This window comes from Phacochoerus africanus, chromosome 5, assembly GCF_016906955.1.
Source record: "Phacochoerus africanus isolate WHEZ1 chromosome 5, ROS_Pafr_v1, whole genome shotgun sequence".
Classification (NCBI taxonomy): Eukaryota; Metazoa; Chordata; class Mammalia; order Artiodactyla; family Suidae; genus Phacochoerus; species Phacochoerus africanus.
Genome location: NC_062548.1, coordinates 84,712,926 through 84,737,954, shown reverse-complemented (window position 1 = coordinate 84,737,954; position 25,029 = coordinate 84,712,926). Strand labels below are relative to the sequence as shown.

The following is a 25,029-nucleotide window of genomic DNA, read 5'->3' as shown; positions in this document are numbered from 1 at the left end:
AAAAGAACAATATCCAATTAGATGTGGCCTAAAATATTTAGACTCACTATGTAAGGACACATATAGACTCAAAGTGAAAGGAAAGAAAAATATATCCCATGCAAATAAAGAAAGAAGGGAACAAGCCATATTTATATCAGACAAAATAGACTTTAAGCCAAAGACTGTAATGAGACAAAGAAAGTCATTATATAATGATAAAGGTGTACATTCATCAACAGGACACGAAAACAGTAAATAATATACAGGTACCCAACATCAGAGCTCAAGACAGAAAATAGACAATAACAGAAAGGAACTTCAATATCCCACTTTCATCAATAGATAGAGCAGAGAGAAGATCAATAAGGAAACACTGAACTTGAACTATACTTCACAACAAACGGGCCTGACACATATAGAACATTTCATCCAACAGCAACAGAACACACATTCTCCTTAAGCACACGTGGAACATTCTCCAAGTCATATGTTGGTCATTAAACAAGTCTTATCAAATTTAAGAAGACAGAAACCATACCAGTTATCTTTTCCAATCACAGTGGTATAATATAGATCAATAATAGGAGGAAAGTTGGAAAATACACAAATATGTGGGCATTAAATAAAACACATATGAACAATGAGTCAAAAGTTAAAAGAGAAATAAAAAACATCTTGAGACAAAAGTAGAAACACAACACACTAAAACTTATTGAATGCAGCATATATAGTCCTAAGAGAGAAACTTACAGTAATAAATGCTACACTAATAGAAAGGAAAAAGAAAAAAAAAATCTTCAAATAACCCAGCGTTACACCTTAAGAAACCAGAAAAGGAATATGCCAAGCCCAAAGTTAGCAGAGGACATAAATATCAGAGCAGAAACAAATAAAATAGAAACTGGAAAAACAGAAGAAAGAAAAACAACAACAAAACTGAAAGCTGGTTCTTTGAGAAGGTTAATAAGCAAAAAAAAAAAAGAACAAACCCTTAACCAAACTAAGAAAAAAAAGAGAGCAGTTCCCATTGTTGCTCAGCAGGTTACGAACCTGACTAGTATCCAGGAGGACACGGGTTCTATCCCTGGCCTCTCTCAATGGGTTAAGGATCCAGAGTTGTCATGAGCTGTGGTATAGGTCGCAGACATGGCTTAGATCCCACACTGGTGTGGCTGTAACACAGGCCAGCAGCTGCAGCTCCTACTCGACCCCTAGCCTGTGAACTTCCACATGCTGTGAGTGTGGCCCTAAAAAAGACAAAAAGACCAAAAAAAAAAAAAGAGAGAGAGAGAGAGAAAACACTCCAAATTAGAAATAAAAGGAGACAACTGAGGTACTACAACTGAAGGATCTTAAGAGACTACTAGAAACAATTATAAGCCAACAAGTTAGACAACCTAAAAAAATAATTACCTAGAAACCTACAAGCTACAAAGACTGAACCATGAGGAAATAACAAATCTGGATGGGCCAATAATGACTAAGGGGAACACAGGCAAAATATTAGCTGACATCAAGCGTACAAATGTCTTTATTTAGGGCCACACCAGCAGCATACCGAAGTTCCCAGGCTAGGGGTTGAATTGGGAGCTATAGCTGCCTGTCTATGCCACAGCAACACAGGATCCGAGTCACATCTGCAACCTACACCACAACTCATGGCAACGCCAGATCTTTAACCCACTGAGTGAGGCCAGGAATCGACCTGCATCCTCATGGATACTAGTCAGGTTTGTAACTGCAGAGCCACTGCAGGAACTCCAGAAATGTTTTCTTAGGTCAGCTGCCCAGGACAATAGAAATAAAAACAAAAATAAACCAATGGGACCTAACCAAAATTACAAATTTTGCATAGCAAAGGAAAACATTAAAAAAAAAAAATGAAAAAGACTAACAACAGAATGGGAGAAAATAGTTTCGAATGATGCAACTGACAAGGGTTTAATCTCCAAAATATACAAACAACACATATAACTCAACAGCAAACAAACAACCCAAATGAAAAATGGGCAGAAGACCTAAACAGACATTTCTCCAAAGAAGACGTACAGATGGCCAACAGGCACATGAAAAAATGTTCAATATCACCAATTATTAGAGAAATGCAAATCAAAACTACAATAAGGTACTACCTCACACCAGTCAGAATGGTGTGACTACAATAAGACTACAAATAACAAATGCTGGACAGGATGTGGAGAAAAGAGAACCCTCCTGTACTGGTGGTGGGAAATGTAAATTGGTACCACCATTATGGAAAACAGTATGGAGGTTCCTCAGAAAGCTAAACATAGAACTACCACATGATCCAGCAACCCCACTCCTGGACGTATATCTAGACAAAACTTTTATTCAAAAAAATACATAAAGGAATTCCCACTGTGTGGCTCAGCAGTAACGAACCCAACTAGTATTCATGAAGATGCGGGTTTGATCCCTGTCCCTGCTCAGTGGATTAAGGATCCAGCACTGCCATGAGCTGTGGTGTATGTCATAGTCATGGCTCAGATCCCAAGTTGCTGTGGCTGTGGTGTAGGCTGGCAGATACAGCTCCAATTGGACCCCTAGCCTGGGAGCTTCCATATGCCATGGGGGTGGCCCTAAAAAGACAAAAAAAAAAAATACATGTACCCCTATGTCCATTGCAGCACTATTTACAACAGACAAGACACAGAAACAACCTAAATGTCCATCAACAGATGAATGTATTAAGAAGATGTGGTGTATATACACAACGGAATACTACTCAGCCATAAAAAGGAACAAAATAATGCCATTTGCACCAACATGGATGGAACTAGAGATTCAGGTTCTAAGTGAAGTTAAATCAGAAAGAGAAAGACAGATACCATATGATATCACTTACACATGGAATCTAAAATATGGCACAGATGAAACTATCTACAGAACAGAAACAAACTCACAGACATGGACAGCAGCCCTGTGGTTGCCAAGAGGGAGGGAGAGGGATGGACTGGGAGTTTGGAGTTAATTGATGCAAACTGTAACATTAAGAATGAATAAGTGGAGTTCCTGTCGTGGCTTAGTGGTTAACGAATCCAACTAGGAACCATGAGGTTTTGGGTTCGATCCCTGGCCTTGCTCAGTGGGTTAACGATCCAGCGTTGCCGTAAGCTGTGGTGTAGGTCACAGACAGGGCTCAGATTTGGTGTCGCTGTGGCTCTGGTGTAGGCCAGCAGCTATAGCTCCAATTCGACCCCTAGCCTGGCAACCTCCATGTGCCATGGGAGCAGCCCAAGAAATGGAAAAAAAAGAAGAAGAATGAATAAACAATGTGGTCCTGCTAGCTCAGGGAACTATGTCCAATCACATGTGATGCAACATGAAAAAGATAATATAAGAAAAAGAATGGATATATATGTATGACTGGTTCACTCTGCTATACAGCAGAAATTGACTGAACAATATAAATCGACTATAATTTTAAAAATCAAGGAAAAAATAACAAGAGAACTGAATTAATCAAAAACCTCCCAACTAAGAAAAGTCAAGGACCAGATGGTTTCATTAGTGAATTCTACCAAATATTTAAAGAATAATTAAATCAATTCTTTTCAAACTCTCCAAAAAAAACTGAAGAAGAAGGAACATTTCCAAACCGATTTTACATTAAAGGCAAGAATCACCCTGATACTAATGCCAATAAGGATACAAGAAAAGAAAACTACAGGCCAACATTCTGATGAATATACATGCAAAAATTCTTCAGTAAGAGAGTTCCCGATGTGGGTTAATGATCCAGCTTGTCTCTGTGCTGTTTCCGGTTCAATCCCTAGGCTAGTGCAGTGGGTTAAGGATCCAGCATTGCCACAGCTGTGGTGTAGGCTTTAGATGCAGCTTGGATTTGATCCCTGGCCCAGGAACTTCCATATGTCACAGCTACAACCAAAAAAGGGATAAATAAAAAATTCTTCTGCAAAATACCAGCAACCAATTCAACAGCACATTAAAAACATAAATCAGGAGTTCCCGTTGTGGCATAGTGGTTAAACAAATCCGACTAGGAACCATGAGGTTGTGGGTTTGATCCCTGCCTTTGCTCAGTGGGTTAATGATCTGGCGTTGCTGTGAGCTGTGGTGTAGGTTGCAGACATGGCTCGGATCCCGCATTGCTGTGGCTCTGGCATAGGCTGGCAGCTACAGCTCTGATTAGACCCCTAGCCTGGGAACCTCCATATGCCACGGGAGCAGCCCAAGAAATGGCAAAAAGACCAAAAAAAAAAAAGAGAGAGAGAGAGAGAAATAAGGAGTTCCCATTGTTGCTCAGTGGTTAACGAACCTGACTAGTAACCATGGGGTTGTGGGTTTGATCCCTGGCCTTGCTCAGTGGGTTAAGGATCAGGTGTTACCATGAACAAACAGTAGTGTAGGTTGCAGACACGGCTCAGATTCCACATTGCTGTGGTGTAGCATAGGCTGGCTGCTACAGCTCCGATTCAACCCCTAGCCTGGGACCCTCCATATGCTGCGAGTGAGGCCCTAAAAAGACAAAAGACAAAAAAAAAAAATTAATTTAAAAAAAAAAAGGAGAAATTGACAGTAACACAGTAATAGTGGGGCACTTTAACACACCACTTACAGCAATTGAGAGGTCATTCGGATAGAAAAATCCAAGGAAACACAGGCTTTAAATGATGTATCAGACCAGATGGACTTAATATATATATTTATAGAATATTTCATCCAAGAGCAACAGAATACACATTCTTCTCAAGTGCACATGCAACATTCTCTAGGACAGATCACATTCTGGGCCACAAATTAAGCCTCGGTAAATTTAAGAAAACTGAAATCATATCAAGTGTCCTTCTTGACCACGCTATATGACTAAAAATCAACAAGAAAAAAACTACAAAAAACAAAAAAACACATGGAGACTAAACAACATGCTACTCAACAACCAATTGCTCATGAAGAAATCACAGAGGAAATTAAAAAATACCTAGAAGTAAAAGACAACAAAGACACAATCCAAAATCTATAGGATGCAGCAAAAGCAGCCCTAAGAGGGAAGTTTATAGCAATACAAGCCTACCTCAGCAAACAAAAAAAACCTCAAATAATCTAATTTTACACACAAAGCAACTAGAGAAAGAACTGACAAAACCCAAACTTAGCAGAAGGAAAGAAATCATAAAGATCAGAGAAGAAATCAATGAAATAGAAACAAAGAAAACCAAAGAAAAGATTAATGAACCTAAAAGCTAGTTCTTTGAAAAGATCAACAAAACTGATAAACCTTTAGCCAGACTCATCAAGAAAAAAGAGGACTCAAATCAACAAAATTAGAAACGAAAAAGGAAGAGTTACAACAGACATCACAGAAATACAAAGGATGGTAAGAGACCACGCTATGTCAGAAATGGACAACCTAGAAGAAATGAACAAATTCTTAGAAAAGTACAATCTTCCAAGACCAAACCAAGATGAAATAGAAGATACACCAACCAATCACAAGCACTTGATTAAAAAACTTCCAATCAACAAACGTCCAGACCAGATGGCTTCACAGGCGAATTCTATAAAAAATTTAGAGAAGAGTTAACACTTATCCTTCTGAAACTATTCCAAAAAAAATTGTAGAGAAAGGAACACTCCCAAACTCATTCTATAAGACCACCATCACCCTGATACCAAAACCAAAGATATCACCCACAAAAAAAGATAAGTACAGGCCAATATCACTGATGAACATAGATGCAAAAATCCTCAACAAAATACTATCAAACTGAATCTAGCAATACATTAAAAAGTATTATACACCATGATCAAGTGGAATTTATCCCACAGATGCAAAGATTTTTCAGTATCTGCAAATCAATCAGTATGATACACCACATTAACAAACTTAAGAAAAAAAATCATGATCCAGGAGTTCCTACTGTGCCTCAGTGATGACAGGCCCAATTAGTACCCATGCAGTTGTGGGTTCAATCCCTGGCCTCACTCAGTGGGCTGGGGATCCAGCACCGCCATGGGTGGCAGAGAAGACGCAGCTTGGATCTGGCATTGCTGTAGCTGTGGTATAGGCCGGCAATTGCAGCTCCAATTCAACCACTCACCTGGAAACTTCCATATGCCACAGGTGCAGCCCTAAAAAACAAACAAACAAAACAACCCATATGATCCTCTATTCAGAGAGAGCTCTTGACAAAAACCAACAACCATTTCTGAAAAAAAGCCTCCAGAAAGTGGGCACAGAGGGAACCTACCTCAGTATAACAAACCCACAGCTAACAAACATTCACAATGATGAAAATCTCAAAGAATTCCCACTAACATCAGCAACAAAAAAGACAAGGATGTCTGCTCTCACCACTACTATTCAACATAGTTTTGGAAGCACTAGCCGTGGCAATCAGAGAAGAAAAAGAAAGAAAAGGAATCTAAATTGGAAAGGAAGATGTAAAACTATCACTGTTTGCAGACAACACGATACTATACCTAGAAAACCCGTAAGACACTACCAGAAAATTGTTAAAGGAGATTGGGTCATGGCTCAGTGGAAATGAATGTGACTAGCTAGCATCCATGAGGACACAGGTTTGATCCCTGGCCTCACTCAGTGGGTTAAGGATCCAGCACTGCCAAGAGCTGTGGTGTAGATTCGCAGACACGGCTCGGATCTGGCTTTGTTGTGGCTGTGGCGTAGGCCAGTGGCTACAGCTCTGATTCGACCACTCACCTGAGAGCCTCCATATGCCACAGGTTCAGCCCTACAAAGATTAAAAAAAAAAAAAAACAAAAAAACAAAACTGTTAGAGTTCATCAATGAATTTGGTAAAGTTTCAAGATACAAAATTAATACACAGAAATCAACTGCATTTCTATATACTAACCATGAAAAATCAGAAAGAGAAATTAGCGAAACCATCTCATTTACCATCATATCAAAAAATACTTAGGAATAAACCTACCTAAAGAGATAAGAGACCTGTACTCTGAAAACTACAAGACACTGAAGAAAGAAATCAAAGACAACACAAACAGATGGAAAGATACACCATGCTCTGGATTGAAAGAATCATGCTCTGGATTGGAAGAATCAATACTGTCAAAACAACTATACTACCCAACGCAATCTAGAGATTCAATGCAATCCCTATCAAAGTACCAAGGACATTTTTCACAGAATCAGAACAAAATATTTTAGAGTCTGTTTGGAAGAAGAAAAAACCTGGAATAGCCAACGCCATCCTGAGAAAGAAAAATGGAGCTGGAGGAATCAGGCTCCTTGAATTTGAACTATACTACAAAGCTATAATCATCAAAACAGTATGGTGCTGGCACAAAGACAGAAATATAGATCAGTGGATCAGGACAGAAAGCCCAGAATTAAACCCAGGCACCTACGTTCAACTAATCCATGACAAGGGAGGCAAGTATATACAATGGAGAAAAGACAGTCCATTCAGTAAGTGGTGCTGGGAAAACTGGACAGCTACATGTAAAAGAATGAAATTAGAACACTCCCTAACACTATACACAAAAATAAACTCAAAAATGTACTAAAGACCTAAACATAAGACCAGATACTATAAAACTCTCAGAGGAAAACATAGGCCAAACACTCTGCCATGAAGCACAGCACTATCTTCTCAATGCACCTCCTAGAATAATGACAATAAAAACAAAAATAAACACATGGGACCTAATTAAACGGAAAAGCTTTTGCACAGCAAAGGAAACCCTAAATAAAAAGACAACCCACAGAATGGGAGAAAGTATGTGCAAATGAAGTAACTGACAAGGGATTAATCTCCAAAATATATAAACAACCTGCATTCATGCAGCTCAATACCAAAAAAACAAACAACCCCATCAAAAAAAATGGGCAGAAGATCTAAACAGACAATTTTCCAAAGAATACAGACAGCCCCAAAACACATGAAAAGATGTTCAACATCACTAATTATTAGAGAAATGCAAATGAAAACTACTATGTGGTGCTACCTTACACCAGCCAGAATGGCCATCATCAAAAAGTCTACAAAAAATAAATGCTGGAGAGGTGTGGAGAAAAGGGAACCCTCTTACACTGTTGGTGGGAATGTAAATTGGTGCAACCATTATGGCAAACAGTATAGAGGTTCCACAAAAAACTAAAAACAAAATTACCATATGAACCAGTAATCTCACTCCTGGGCATCTATCCAAAGAAAACCATGACTGGAAAAGATACATGTATCCCAGTGTTCACTGCAGCACTACAATATAATCACCAAGACATGGAAGCAACCTAAATCTCCATCAACAGAGGAGTAGATGAAGAAGATGTACATATACACAAAGGAATATTACTCAGCCACAAAAAAGGAATAAAATAATAGCATTTGCAGCAACACGGATGGACTCAGAAATTATCATACTAAGTGAAGTTAGACAGACACCCACATCATATGCTATCACTTATATGTGGAATCTTAAAAAAGGATACAATGAACTTATTTGGAGAACAGAAACAAACTCACAGACTTTGAAAAACTTAGGGTTACCAAGGGAGAAATTTGTAGGGGGAAGGAGGGACTGGGAGTTTGGGATAGAAATGTTCTAAAATTAGGTTGTGATGATGGATGTACAAGTATAAATAAGATTCATTTAAGAAAAAAAAGAAAGGAAAACCCACATCGTATCCATGAGGATGCAAGTTTGATCCCTGGACTCAGATGGTTAAGGATTCAGGGTTTCCTGCCACAAGCTGCAGCTTAGGTTGAAAACATAGCTCAGATCCTGCACTGCCATGGCTACGGCGTAAGTCAGAAGCAGTGGCTTTGACTGGACCTCTAGCCCAGGAACTTCCATATTCCACAGGGGCAGCAGTATTTAAAAAAAAAAAAGTTAAAAAAAAACTCAAACTAGATTCAAAAATGAATTCCAGGCAAATCAACATAAAAACAGATATAAACACATCATAGTAAAACTGCTGAAGACCTAAAATGAGGAAATGTTAAAGTCAGACAGATGAAGAAAGAACTTACCTATAAAGAAGCAATAACAAAACTGACGGCTGATGTATCAGTATGACCTATTAAAGCCAAAAATTTTAAAAGTGGATTGACTTACTGAAAGAAGCAACAGTACCCACCAACTTGTAATTCAATACCCTATTTCAGTGTTTGCTTGTCTGAAAATATTTTATCTCCATTTTAAAAGACAAGCAACTATTGGGAAGGTCATCCACAGCAGAACCACATTCAAGGAAATGCTAAAAGAAAAACAATCCTAGATAAAAGCCCAGAGATGCTATAGAGAACAAAGAGCAACAGAAAGGTTAAATGTGGGTATATCTAAATGACTACTGACTTTATAGTAATGTCTTATAGAGCTTTTTTTATAAGTAAGTAAAATACACTACAACAACAGTATAAAAGACAGGAGCAAAATAAATGGAATTATTCTAAGGCCTTCCTACTCAAAGTGTGTTTTAAAGACCAACATCATCAACATCACCCAAAGCTTTGTTAGAATGAAAAATCTCAGTCAAAACTGAAGACTACTTGAATTAATCTGAATTTTTAAGAAAATCTCCAGGTGATTCACATGTACATTAAAGTTCCAGAGGCACTATTCTAAGGTCTGGAAAGTAGAACAAGTACTAAAATAAATTCCAGTGTGAGAAATCCACACAGTTAAGCAAGATTTAGATAAAGAAGCAGTCAAGAAAATAAATATGAATACAAGACGAAGGACTCAGTTTCACTTTTGTTGAATATGAGGACAAACAAGGATACTTAAATAGGAATGTCTAGCACTAAGTTAAAGATACTGGTCTGACACGTGGAAAATCAGTCAGGGTTAGAAATATATTGTGAAAGTTGTCTGAAGGATTTTGACATCACTGGGAGTAGGGTGAATCCTTAATTCAACCTCCTCATGATAAAAACAGCAAAGGACTAAGTAACCTCCACACTGAAGAGTTTAGAGTCACAAAACTCTGAATAAGAAAGAGGAACTTTGGGGGGGGGGGGCGCACCCTCAGCATATGGAGGATCCCAGGCTAGGTGTCAAATCGGAGCTGCAGCTGCCGGCCTATGCCAGAGCCTCAACAACGCCAGATCCAAGCTGCGTCTGCAACCTACACCACAGCTCACAGCAACGCCGGATCCTTAACCCACTGAGCAAGGCCAAGGATCAAACCTCCAACCTCATGGTTCCTAGTCAGATTAGTTTCTGCTGCGCCACAATGGGAACTCCCCCACAGAGGAAATTTTTAAAATCATGCTTCCCAGGAGTTCTCAGACTTTTTGTTCTCACAGCTTCCTTGCATGCTTAAAAACTGAACACTTAAAAGAATTTACATTTAGGAGTTCCCATTGTGGCTCAGTGGTTAACGAATCTGACTAGGAACCACGAGGTTGGAGCAACGGCTCCAATTCAACCCATAGCCTGAGAACTTCCATATGCCATAGGTGCTGCCCTAAAAAGCAAAAAAAAAAAAAAAAGATGATTCACACTTTACAATTTCTAATCTTACTTCAAAGTTACAGTAATCAAGACAGTACAATACTGGCAGAAGGACAGACATATATACCAATGGAACAGAAATGAGAGTCCAAAAACAGACCCATGGCCAACTGGTTTTCGACAAAGGTGCCAAAGGGCTACTCAATGTCCAATGTCATTTTTTACAAATGGTTCTAGAACAACTGAATAGCCTCGTGCAAAAGAATAAAGTTGGGCCCTTACCTCACACCATGTACAAAGAAGTGACTCAAAATAGATCAAAACCGAAATATAGGAACAAAAACTATAAAACTCTTAGAAGAAAAGAAGTCTTCATGTCTTTAGATTTGGCAATGGATTCTGACAACATATATGACCCCAAAAGCGCAAGCAGTAAAAGAAAAAATAAACAACTTCATCAACATTGAAAACTTTTGTGCTTCAAAGAATACTACTGATAAAATGAAAAGACAACCGACAGCATGGGAGGAAAAAACTGCTAATTGTATATCTGATAAGGGATTTGTGTCTAGAATATATAATGAACTCTTACAACGAAACACTAAAATATAACCTGGGAGTTCCCGTTGTGGCTCAGTGGTAACAAACACAGCTAGCACCCATGAGGATTTGCGTTCAACCCCTGGCCTCACACTGTGGGTTAAGGATCTCATGTTGCTGTGAGGTGCAGTGTAGGTCATAAGACACAGCTTGGATCTGGCGTGGATGTGGCTGCAAGCCAGCAGCTGCTGCTGATTCGACCCCAGGCCTGTGAACTTCCATATGCCACAGGTGCGGCCCAATAAATAAATAACCCAAGTAAAAACTGAGCAAAGGGGAGTTTCCATCCTGGCACATCAGAAACGAATTCGACTAGAACTGAGGTTGTGGGTTTGATCCCTGGCCTTGCTCAGTGGGTTAAGGATTCAGCATTGCTGTGAGCTGTGGTGTAGGTCACAGACGCAGCTCGGATGTAGCGCTGCTGTGGCGTAGGCCAGAGGCTACAGCTCCAATTAGACCCCTAACCTGGGAACATGCATATGCCGAGGGTGCCGCCCTGGAAAAAGACAGAAAGACAACAACAAAAAAAATTTTAATTTTTTAGAAGTAATTCCCAATCTTAGATTTTTAATCCATAGGTATTAATATCAAGCAACACTTCGGGGGGGGGGGGGTAGGGTGTGAGAGGCCTAACAAAAAGAGGTTTTAATAAAAAAAAAAAATTGAAGAAACACCTTTTTATGAAGGATGGTGGCAGGCAGGACATCACAAAAGGATTAACAGTATTCAAAGTAGCCAAAAAAATTGAGAAAAACAGAAAAATTTACCACATCCAGACTACCCTCAATCTCTTCTATTACCCACCCACAGTAATCTTGAGATTTTTCAGGTATTTTAACAGATACATATTGATCCTAGCATGTGTAGGCACTGTGAAACTTAACATTAGTTTCAATCACAGAACTTATAATCTTGTATACTGAAAAAAATAATTTGTTTAAACAAGTAAATAAAAATAAACACGTAATTCTAAACCGTGGTAAGAACTATGAAGGATAAGAACTAGAACTACTTTGGATGTTCAACAAAGGCCTCTCTGAAAAAATAAAGACATAAAAAGGTGATTAAGCACCAGGCATAAATAAAACGCTCAGGGGTAGCAAAGAATATTATGGAAAGAAAGCAAAGCAAGCAAGGGGATGGAATTATCAGTGGCTATGTCATGCGAAGTTTCACTAATCACGGTAAGCTATTCCACTTCCCTCATTCCCAGCAACTATTCCAACCAGCTAAAGGCTCTGTTCAATCTTCCATTTTCCTTGAAACCTGCCTAATCCACTTTATCCAGAATTAATCTCGCTATAGTTCCTGAAACAGTTTTTCAGGCATTTCCCAACTCCCAAAGTCAAGCTCCTCTTAAAAACAAGAACAAAAACAAAAACAGCATTGTTAGGAAAAAGTATACTGAGTAGAACAAGAACTAAACCCTAGTCCTAGTTCTGCTACTTATTAGCTGTGTAACCTTGGTCGAATCATTCTATTTCTCGTGATTTTTATGAGGTATCAGGAAGATATGTGAAAAAGCACAATACTCAAATAGCTTCAGAAGTAAATCTTTTTTTTTTTTTTTTGCTTTTCAGGGCCGAATCTGCGGCATATGGAGGTTCCCAGGCTAGGGGTCTAACTGGAGCTACAGCTGCTGGCACAGCAATGCCCAATCCTTAACCCAATGAGAGAGGCCAGGGATTGAACCCGCAACCTCATGGTTCCTAGTCAGATTCATTTTTGCTGTGCCACAACAGGAACTCCAGAAGTAGATCATCATTGTGTTGTACATAATTTAACACAGTATTCCAACTGCACGAGCACTTCACTACTACCTTCTGGACACCATACTTTTAATACTTGAAGAGAGCAAGTTTCATGCTGTGTTGGCTTTTTGAGCACCAATACTGTTAATGGTTTTCAAGCTTATTTATGAAGCGGCTACACCCTTTTCTCCCCAAAAGAAACCTTACATGGAACCCCAATTTACAAAACAGATTAAAATGAGCTTTTTGTTTTGAAACAAAGGAAGATTCCAAAGTCACCCTCATTCCCCTGAAATAAGGATAATTCCATTCCAAGGAACAGTCTGCAACCCAAGGATCATCACTAAAAGTCTTGAAGAGGAAAGAATTAAGGACAAGATTCTGTAGTTTACCACCAGTGATGGCCTTCCAAGGTGACCAAAATAAAACACAAAACAACAAAATCTCATCTTTTCCACAGACAGCTTCAGATTCTGTCAAGTGCCTTGATATAATTGAAGTATGTCATATCTATAATGACACTTCCATGTTTTACCATATTGATGTCTTGATCAAAAACAGAGAGATTGGTTTGACATAAGTTACTAATGGAGTTCCTGTTGTGGCTCAATAGTAACGAATCCAACTTGTATCCATGAGGTCCAATACCTGGCCTCACTTAGTGGGTTAAAGATCCAGCGTTGCCATGAAGCTGTGGCGTAGGTCTCAAACATGGCTTGAATGCCACGCTGCTGTGGCTGTGGCGAAGGCCACCAGCTGCAGCTTCAATTCGACCCCTAGCCTGGGAACTCCCATATGCTACAGTGAGGCCCGCAAAAAAAAAAAGTTACTAGTGCCACATCCAATTTCTTACTATCCCTTCATTCCTTACTAAGTGATTAATTACCTCACAGTGGCCACTTTCTCTTATAGTTCCCAAAATGAGGAGGGAAAAATAAAGATAATACTTGTCAATTTCCGCTTTTCTAGAAACTTAATAGCTAAAGGTTCATAATCACACGCAACCATAGCTCTACCCCACAGACCTTGGATCCAAAATCAACACTAGATGATTATGAAGTCTTTACACTAATGCTCTGATGTTAGAAGTATAATTTTTAAAGTTTCATCAAATTGCCAGATTTCCTTTAGATATGTTGCATGAGCCACTCAACAATCTGATATCAGAGACTATATTCATGGTGATAATCAGACAATTACAAAGTCATATAACAACCCAAATGCCCATCAATATGCAGACTGGTTTCAATATACAGAGTGGTTAAGCTACAGTATGACCAAATGAATACTACAATGAGGCCATTAAAAATGATAATGCAGGAGTTCCCGTTGTGGCGCATTAGAAACAAATCTGACTAGTAACTGTGAGGATGTGGGTTCAATCCCTGGCCTTGCTCAGTGGGTTGGGGATCTGGCATTGGCATGAGCTGTGGTGTAGATCACAGACACAGCTCAGATGCCTCGTGGCTGTGGCACAGGCTAGCAGCTGTTAGCTCCAATTTGACCCCTAGTGCTGCAGGTGCTGCAGGTGTGCCTCCCCCCAAATAATAATAATATAAGTGCATAGAGACGTAGAAAGGTACCTGTATCTTATTCATAAAAATAACACAGGATAACATATAACCCAGTTTATTTACACAAAATAGTATAGTATATCTAAGGAAAGAGAGAAAAGAATGACTCAAGATATGTTTACAGGAAGTTCCCAGGTGGTCTAGCGGTTAGGATTCGGTGCTTTCACCACTGCAGCCTGGGTTCAATCCCCGGTATGGGAACTGAGAACCCACATCAAGCTGCTACACACCGCAGCCAAAAAAAAAAAACAGAAAGAAAAAGAGAATATGTTTATAAAAACATGAATGATCTCTTTGGTCAGTGGAATTTCAAGCTATTCCAATTTTATTATTTTCTGTACTACTGGGGGTTTTTTTCCTAAAAAAAAGCAGGTATCCTTTTTAGAATGAAAAACAACAAAGCTACTTTCATTCTTTTGAAAAAGACTAAGCACCTTGGTAGAGAGATGAGTAAGCAGTAACAGGGGTTTCTAAGTTTTTCCCTGCCACCAAACACTACAGATGACACTTGCCCAATATGTTCTAAGAAAATAAGCCAGATTGTAATGAAGCACTCACAGCTAAAGATCACACCTAATCTCCAATACAGGAGAGCTCATCAGGGGGCAATACAGAAATTAAAACTCTTGGTTACACACTGACTCAAATGGTATGTACAGGGGAGACAACGCAAAAGGAGCTCTAGCTTCAGTATTAGAAGGCCACCAGAGTATAACCTTCTTTTTACAGAACATCACTGTCAACTCGTTCCACAAGTTTGTCCCAATTCTCTTCTGCAAACAGCCTACTCCACTTGCTCATGTTTCTGTTCCTTCACATCAGCTTAACAAAGCACTTACTTTGGTTTAGCTACTCACAGCTAACTGGCTCTTTAGTTCAAATACTCAGAAAGGAAAAACCTGATTGATGGACAACAGCCCCACCAATCCACCAGGTCAGAAGTCTATCTGGAATCCAATCTGCAATACCTAGGGAGAAGGGCCTTTCAGGGGATGTACACTAGCTAAGATCTCTAGAAGAGGTTATGGCCATGGCAGGAAGAGAAAACCTGTCTCTATCACAGTAAGGAAAGTGCAAGCAGCAGCTAGGTATATATTACATCAATTCTCAATTAACTGAGTAACCTACACTTGCGGACTGTTTTTAAATTCTATGGAATTTGAGAGAAAAATAACATTAACAGGTGTTAATCACATTAAAAGGTTAAAAGTTCAATTATTTTCCTAGTATATAAAGTCCTAAGTAAAAGCAGTTTAGCAAAATGTAATCCCACAGACCCAAATCTCACCATTCATGTAGGAAAATGTTTGCCTTTTGCATTACCTATTAATTTAGAACATAGGTGGTTAAGGTGGATATTTTAAGTATATGCCTACTGACTTATGAATAAACAATATATGTGATATAATCTGTAGCTACAGCCCAAGAACACTGATTTACCTAGGCAATCACTTTCTTCTACAAAAACTATTAGTTAACTAATATAATCTTTCCTTAGCTGTTTACTTAGCAGCTACTCTCTACAAAGCACTTTATTAGTCCTGAGATAACAAACAAAACATGGCCCCTAACTTTAAGGCATTCACCATCTTTACAAAATGAGGGGGCTATAAGAATGTATTCTAAACTAAAGGGCGTAAGTCATTTTAAGAGAAATTGGAAAAGATTTAAGGCCTCACAAAAAATGAGAAGTGAGGCTAGAAAGCTGTTTGGACCAAACTGTGCCAATATATGCCATGCTAAGAAGCTAGGAATTAACTTTTCAGGCAATGAAGAGCTATGATGGTAACATGATAATCATATGTCGTTTTCTGTGGTTGTTTTTTTTTTTTTGGGGGGGGGGGGCCGCCCCATGGCATATGGAGTTCCCAGGCCAGGAATCAGATCGAAGCTGCAAGTTGTGACCTATGCCACAGTTGTGACAAAGCCAGATCCTTCTGCCAGGCCAGGAATCAAACCTGTACCCCAGTGCTGCAGAGATACCACCAATCCCACTTCATCACAGTGGGAACTCCAATGTATTGTATTTTAAGATGGACAACTCTGGAGAAGCTGCACCATAAAAAACATTTTCTAAAAACTTGTAATTAAAAATATAAAAATGAGGAGTTCCTTCTGTGGCTCAATGAGATTGCCAACGTCTCTGTACTGCCAGGAGACAGGTTCGATACCCAGCCCAGCACAGTAGATTAAAGGATCTGGAGTTGCTGAGGCTTTGACGCGGGCTCATATCTCATCCCTGGCATAGGAACTCCATATGACATGGGGGAAGCAAAAAAAAATTTATATATATAAAATTTTATATATATAAATGTAAAACATATTTATAAAATATATAAACATAAAATATATTTTTATATATAAATTATATATATGGGAAGATATGAAAAAGCAATCAAAAAAGTGTGAAAGATGAAATTTAATATATATAGGGGACATATGAAAAAACAATCAAAAAAGCAGGAAAAAAGTATAAGATGAAAAAACCTAGTGTTGGTATACTCAGTAACTGAACAGCTCTTATAAGTTTATAACACAAATCATTAAAACGTAAAGATTTTGGGTTTTAGAAAAAAAAAAAAAGGGAAAAGAACACAGGCAACACATTAAATAAGAAATGCAGGAGTTCCCATTGTGGCTCAGCAGTAACGAACCCAACTAGTATCCATGGAGAACTGGATTTGATCCATGGCCCCCTCAGTGGGTTAGGGATCCAGCACTGTCTTGAGCTGCAGTGTAGGCTGCAGATGAGACTTGGATCTGGCATTGCTGTTGCTGTGGCTTAGCCAGGCAGCTGCAGCTCTGATTGGACCCCTAGCCTGAGAACTTCCATAAGCTGTGAGTGCAGTATTAAAAAAAGAAATTCAAATAGCCAATAAAAATGAGTGTTTAAGCTTACCTCTAATAGGTTACTACATTTTTTGCCAAAATATTCAGCGCAACTCAGAGTACTAAAGTTGAGCAGATACCGTTGAAAGAATGGAAACCAGTATTTCCTTTCCAGAAAGCAACGAAATAATATAAACAAAAAATGTTTATAAAATGGTGCACCAAGATTAGTGGCATTTCTGATCCCTACACCCAGGCATAGTGGGTTAAAAGGATCCAGCACTGCTGCAGCTGCGGTGTAGGTTGCAACTGTGGCTCGGATCTGCCTCGGAACTTTGTATTTTTGCAGGGCAGCAAAAAAAAAAAAAAAAAAATTTGTTTTTAAAAATAAAAATAAATTCTAAGAATCTATTTTAAAGAACCAGTGATATAATTAAAAGATTTATATGCAAGGGCACTCATTTGCAGCATTACTTATAATATGGAAGAACTGCAAACATACATACAAATAGGGAAATACTAAATTGTACACAAAATGGAATATTGTAAAGACAAAAAAAATTTTTAAATATTAAGACAAATGATGAATGTTAAATGAAACAAGCAAGATATTAAAATACATGTATCTCATTCTCAATTTTTTTAAAATATAAATGTGTATCAAAAACAAAAGATGGAAAAATACTTCAAAGAATCAAGAGTAATCATCATTTGATGGTTAGATTATGGGTAATTTAAACAAACAGATGGGCAACAGGCATATGAAAAAATGCTCAACATCCCTGATTATTAGAGAAATGCAAATCAAAACTACTGTGAGGTACCACCTCGCACCTGTCAGAATGGCCATCATTAATAAGTCCACAAATAACGAATGCTAGAGAGGGCGTGGAGAAAAGGGAACCCTCCTACACTGTTGGTGGGAATGTAAATTGGTACGACCACTATGGAAAACAGTATGGAGGTACCTCAGAAAACTAAATATAGAACTACCATATGACCCAGCAATCTCACTCTTGGGCATATAACCGGACAACACTTTCCTTGAAAAAGATACATGCACCCATATGTTCATTGCAGCACTATTCAAAATAGCCAAGACATGGAAACAACCTAAATGTCCACGGACAGATGAATAGATTAAGAAGATGTGGTATATATACACAATGGAATACTACTCAGTCGTAAAAAAGAACACAATAGGCTTTCCCCTCATGGCACAGCAGAAACAAATCCGACTAGGAACCATGAGGTTGTGGGTTTGATCCCTGGCCTTGCTCAGTGGGTTAAGGATCTGCCATTGCCATGAGCTGTGGTGTAGGTCAGAGACACAGCTCAGATTTGGTATAGCTGTGGCACAGGCATAGGCCAGTAACTGTAGCTCCAATTAGACCCCTAGCCTGGGAACCTCCTTATGCCGTGGATGCGGCCCTAAAAAGAGAGGGGAAAAAAAAAAAAAGAACAAAATAATGTAATTTGCAGCAACATGGATGGAACTACACACTCTCATACTAAGTGAAGTAAGTCAGAAAGAGAAAGACAAATAGCATATGATATCACTTATATCTGGAATCTAATACACAGCACAAATGAACCTTTCCACAGAAAAGAAACTCAAGGACTTGGAGAACAGACTTGTGGTTGCCAAAGGGGAGGAGAAGGGAATGCGATGGACTGGAAGTCTGGGGTTGGTAGGTGCAAACTATTGCATTTGGAGAGGATAAGCAATGAGATCCTGCTGTATAGCACAGGGAACTATATCTAGTCACTTATAATGGAACATGATGAAAGATAATGTGAGAAAAAGAATTTGTATATGTGTGACTGGGTCACTTTGCTATACAGTAGAAATTGACAGAACACTATAAATCAACTGTAATGGAAAAACAAAAATCATTTAAAAATGAAAAATAAACTTAAATAGTTGTTTAAGTTATTCTCATGTCTACAATGAAACTATTCCATCTTTTTAATTAGGAAAAATTAAAGTGACAAAGAGAAAAATAGCCTAGACCATTCGGCAACAGTCTGTAATACCTTAGTCAAGTCATTATAGAAAAGTTTCTTTCTTTCTGGAAAAAAAATTTTTATTAATGCACATTCAATCTAGACATAAGAAGTACTTGTAGATATATAGATACTATCATAAAACATATAAAAATATTAACATATTTCACCAATATAGAGCTAAAGCTACATATCAATAGTTTTTGACAATGCAGATAGTCTGCATAATAATCTACTACACTTTGTAGTGCTTCATGGCTTTTAAGTTAATTATAAAGATATTTGAGTTGAAATTGTGAATACTATTATCTTTAAAAACCTGTTTCAGCGAATCCAGCTAGGAACCATGAGGTTTCAGGTTCAATCCCTGGCCTCACTCAGTGCATTAAGGATCCAGCATTGCTGTGAGCTGTGGTGTAGGTGGCAGATACAGCTCAGAGCCCATGTTGCTGTGGCTGTGGTTTAGGCTGGCAGCTGTAGCTCCAATTGGACCCCTAGCCTGGGAACCTCCATTTGCCGCAGGTGCAGCCCTTAAAAGCCAAAAATAAATAAATAAATAAATAACAGTTTCAGGAGTTCCCACCACGGCACAATGTGTTAAGAATATGATTGCAGGAGTTCTCATCGTGGCGCAGTGGTTAGCGAATCCAACTGGGAACCATGAGGTTGCGGGTTCGATCCCTGCCCTTGCTCAGTGGGTTAACGATCCGGCGTTGCCGTGAGCTGTGGCATAGGTCGCAGACGAGGCTCGGATCCCGCGTTGCTGTGGCTCTGGCGTAGGCCGGTGGCTACAGCTCCGATTTGACCCCTAGCCTGGGAACCTCCATATGCCGTGGGAGCGGCCCAAGAAATAGCTAAAAAAATAGACAAAAAAAAAGACAAAGAAAAAAAAAACAATATGATTGCAGTGGCTCAGGTCACTGCAGAGGTGCAGGTTTAATCCCTGGCACAGTGGGTTAAAGGATCCAACATAACCACAGCTATGGCAGCTGTGACTCAGATTCAATTCCAGGGGTGTGGCCATAAAAATCAAAGGGAAAAAAAAAAAAACAGCAAGTTTACAAACTCAACAGAACAAGCAAGGGAATATATATAAACTTAAAAATATTTCCTGGGAGTTCTGATAGCCTAGTGGGTTGAGGCTCCTGCGTTCTCACCACTGTGGCTCTGGTTGCTGCTGTGCGGCGTAGGTTCAATCCCTGGCCCAGGAATTCCCACATACTGCCTGTGTGGCAAAAAAGAAAAAAAATATATATATACAAAAAAAACAAGAGAGAACCTGAAATAAACGTTACAACTCTTAAAAAAAAAAAAAAGAAATTTCCTAAACTGAATGCACCCCACAAACTGACAGCAGCAAAATTCACTTAATACATTTCCCACTTTTAAAACATCTTCCCTTTTTAAAACAAGGCATTGAAAAGAATATGAAAACTCAAAATTGTTGAGACTGGTTATTCTAACACTAATGTCAAAGGGTATTCTTCAAGTTTTCGGCTATGTGTCAAGACCACGCTTCAGGAGTTCCCTTGTGGCGCAGCAGGGTACGGAAGGGGCATTGTCCCTATAAGCGGCTCAGGTCACTGCTATAGCAGAGGTTCAGATCACTGAACTTCCATATGCCTCAGCATGGCCAAAAAGAAAAAATTAAAAGACCATACTACAAAAGGGGATGAGAAGCCAAAAAAAAAAAAAAAATGGAGTTCCCATTGTGGCGCAGTGGTTAACGAATCCGACTAGGAACCATGAGGTTGCAGGTTCGGTCCCTGCCCTCGCTCAGTGGGCTAACGATCCGGCGTTGCCGTGAGCTGTGGTGTAGGTTGCAGACGCGGCTTGGATCCAGCGTTGCTGTGGCTCTGGCGTAGGCCGGCGGCTACAGCTCCAATTCGACCCCTAGCCTGGGAACCTCCACGTGCCTCGGGAGCAGCCCAATAAATAGCAAAAAAAAGACAAAAAAAAAGGGGGGGGAATGAGGAGGTCCTTTTAACTGAGTCCTTAACCTGATTCCACAGACAGGCTTCAATGGGTCCTTAACCTACAGGCAGGCAAAATGTTCTCTGTATACCTGTATGGGTTTCTATGATCAAAGTTTCAGAGTCTCAGCAAGACTAGAGGTATAACTAGTAATGTTAATATTCTCATTAAGAACTTACGACGACAAAAGCAAAAAAAAAAAAAAAAAGGAAGAGTTCCTGTCATGGATCAGGGGTTATGAACCCGACTAGTGTCCATGAGAATGCAGGTCTGATCCCTGGCCTCACTCACTGGGTTAAGGATCTGGCATCACCATAAGCTGTGGTATAGGATGCACACGAGGCTCAGATCCCGCATTGCTGTGGCTGTGGCATAGGCAGGCAGCTGCAGCAGCTAGGATTAGATCCCTAGCCAGCAACTTCCACATGCCAAAGATGCGACCCTAAACATAACAAATTAAAAAAAAAACACTTATGATTAAAAGGAAGCTATTTACTATCTTTTGTTACCAATTTTCATTTTAACTACATTACATTCTGCCAGATTTTAAAATAAACAAAATTTAAAATACATTCTGCCAGATTTAAAAGAAACAAATTCATTGTCCTTATCAAAACTGTGTGTATCAGATGTAAAGCTATACTACCCACATTTAACACACAAAATTTGCAGGTTATACATTTACTAGTGCATCCATGGAGACTTTAAGTTTGATTGAGTGTTTGCAAATTTGACAAGAAACAGGTTTTTGGTATTTAAAAAAAATGATTCTATCTTTCCAACATCAACTTGAAGCAACCTATCTCAAAATGTACTAATTTCATTTCTTCTCTTGGTTAAATTGTTATGGGAGTCGTGCTGAGAGAGGAATTCTGAGCACATATATTTTGGGACATTACCTCTGAATTTCTAAATGAAGGATGAACTTATGCTCATCTTTGCACAAACTATATATGGCGGGAAAGGGCAGTCTTTTTGTTTTGTTTTGGTCTTTTCTAGGGCCGCACCCACGGCATATGGAGGTTCCCAGGCTAGGGGTCCAACCAGAGCTGTAGCCGCCAGCCAACACCAGAGCCACAGCAACTCCAGATCTAAGCCGCGTCTGTGACCTACACCACAGCTCACGGAAACACCGGATGCTTAACCCATTGAGCAAGGCCAGGCATCTAACCTGCAACCTCATGGTTCCTAGTCGGATTCACTAACCACTGTGCCACGATGGGAACTCCGGCAGATTTAATACACAATGTTATGAGTAAGATTACAAGGAAGGCATATAACCTACTGTAATTCAACAAGTTTTATCAATTTCCAACCATCATGTTCCTACCCAGCAGTGGATAAATGTTACTATAATGAGGTAAAGTAATACCCTCTGCTCTCAGGGAACTTAAGCATCTTATGCTTGAGATGCAGGACTACAAAAATGAAAACAATTGGAAAACAACTATGGGGCATGGGAGGGAAGCCATTTGTTATAGCTTGATATAACCTACAAATAAAATTGCTGAATTTAAAAAAAAAAAGAAGCTTCATTGTCAAATTAGTGCTTAAAAGGCAGAAGTTTTAACAGCTTTATAGTAAATATTAAGATACTAAGTATTTTTAGAGACCACTGGCTTATGCACAAATAGAAAACCCTTACCTGTTCATTAAAACAGGTTTCTTAGAGGGTCCTCATGGCCCGATTTTGTGAACTTTGTGAATCTGGTTCAACTAACCATATATAATTAAAGGTAACAAAAGCTAAATTCTACTTCAATTCACATTTCCAACTCTCCATAAATCCATTCCATTTTTGTTTGATGTCTTTTAGACAAAGTTTTATGGGTTTCCCAAATAATCTTCAACAGAACCTTTCATTATGTCCCTTTTCACAAGATAATAAAGGTTAACAAAGTTTACTTTCTTTTGATACTAAAATTAATTTTCATAGTTAAGAATAAAATAATGTTTTAAACACCAACAGAACTACTAAAAGCAGTTTTTGCTAATACGTTAGACACCAAACCTGTTCATTTTCCAATTTCAGAATAACAAAGCCATAATCACACAACTTATACCTGAGATATTTAAAATACAGTTCACTGAAATAAGCACTAAGGACTTTACTATCACATCATAAACCACCTGCACCAAAAATAAAAGTAACTCAAAATACAAATAACCTTAAAATTCTAGGAAAATTAAGACTGACACAGATATTGCAAAGTATAGGCTGAATTTGTGCAAAAGCCTGCTTCCACCTGTCAGGAAGTAAATACAGAGCTGAAAGTAACCTAGAACGCTTCCACGTTTATTTTTGCCTTTGGACATTAAAGTAAATTTCAAATAGAAGACGATACCTTTTATAATCAATTTTTTTAAGAAGCTTATTAGAAAACCGTTTGGAAGTTGTTCGAAATTTCACCTACAGAACACAAATCCAAAACCCACAAAAGCCGCTCGTAAATGAGCATTTTCTCAACAGTTAACTTTTTGTAAATTAATCTTTTATCTAATTCACCTCGTCCAACCAGGCCTTTGGGCCCAGAAGTAGTTAAGGTGCAATACGTCTTGTTTCTTTAAGCTACACCACCAGTCTCTTAAAAGGGTCTGTAATAAAATAATCTAACGAGAAAAGAGCTATGTACGCTCTGTAATAATCAAAAGTACAGGGAATGAGACCTTTCATTCCAGGACATAGGCCATGACTATCCCGGGCTGGTATCTGTAGTACATAAAGCGCTCTCCTTAATATAACAGAATTTACCACTAAAACGACGAATGGTACACTAAGAAGAAATATCATTAACTAGTTGGGGTTTTTTTTTTCCCCCCAATAGCTATAAGGCTTCCAATCTTCACTATCACAGCTCATTTTCAGCTATTTAAGGACTGGCAGAAGGGTTTAATACACCCACACATCCCCAAGGAAGGGGAAAACCACCAACCACCTCCCAAGGAGTTTAATGAAAATTAGCAGGTAACAGAGGCCTCAGCAGCACGCTGAAAATCAAAGAGGGCGGCCGGAGGGTCGAAGGGTTCGGACTGCAGAGAGCTTCGTCCACGGTCCCCACCTCCCCTCACCTTCTCGGCAGGGCAACGGAGGCGAAGGCTCATTAGTGCCTTCGTTAATTGACACCTGTAATGAGGAAACTTTCCGAGAGCTGAGACCTCTCAGGCCCAGCCTAACCAGAGCTCCGCCGCGGCCCCTACTCGGGCGCCCAGGTAACTGGGCCGGGTTGGGCCCGAGGCGCCGCGGCGGCCGCGCCGCCGCGCACCTTCCCGGGGCGCTAGGCCCGCACGCCGCCCGGCTCAGCCGTCGCCTCCCGCAGGCCGCGGCAGCTCCGGGAGGCCGGAGAGCGACGCGGGGACCCCCAAACCGAGCACCCGGACAGGCCGCCGCCGCGGCTACTTACTTTCATTTAACACCTCCACCAGGTCTGCGCAGTTCTCGCACATCGTTCGGCCGCCGCCCCCCCCCTCCCCCGCTTCGGATCGCACTGACTGATCCCGACCGGCGGGGGGGAGGGGAGAGAGGCGGAGGAGGGGGCCGGCCGGCCGGCGGGGCGGGGAAGCAACGAGGGCGGGCGGCGGCGGGGACGGGGCGGGGAGCAGGAGAATGGGGGAGGGGGCCGGCGGTCCCCGGAGCGGGCGGGGGAGAGGAGGGGGGCGAGGGGAGGTGCGCAGGCCGGAGGGGCGCGGAGGCGCCGGCGGCGGGGAAGGGGGGGAAGGACGGGGGGAGGGGAGAGGGAGGGAGGGGGCGGGTGGGGAGAGAAGCAGCAGAGTCACTTCACCGACCAGACGCCGCGGCCACCGCCGACGCCGCCGCCATTTTAATAGAGCGTTCGGACTGCGCTCGGCTCTTTCCGTCCGGGCGAAGGAGCCGACGAGTAGTGCCTCGC

The 25,029-nt window shown here is 40.1% G+C and overlaps 1 protein-coding gene across 5 annotated transcripts in view; it reads right to left on the bottom strand.

Annotated features, from left to right (window-relative positions):
• The window catches only part of USP34 (ubiquitin specific peptidase 34), a 256,844-nt gene extending 232,070 nt beyond the window's left edge, over positions 1-24,774 (bottom strand). For 3 of the 5 annotated variants that reach the window (XM_047781996.1, XM_047781999.1, XM_047781998.1), the window contains exon 1: positions 24,544-24,754. In XM_047781996.1, the coding sequence (XP_047637952.1) occupies positions 24,544-24,586 (43 nt within the window). In that variant the 5' untranslated portion in view covers positions 24,587-24,754. Of the gene's footprint in view, positions 1-24,543 lie in introns of all 5 variants that reach the window. The other 2 variants (XM_047781997.1, XM_047782001.1) reach the window with 2 other exon arrangements.
• Positions 24,775-25,029: the final 255 nt, after the last annotated feature.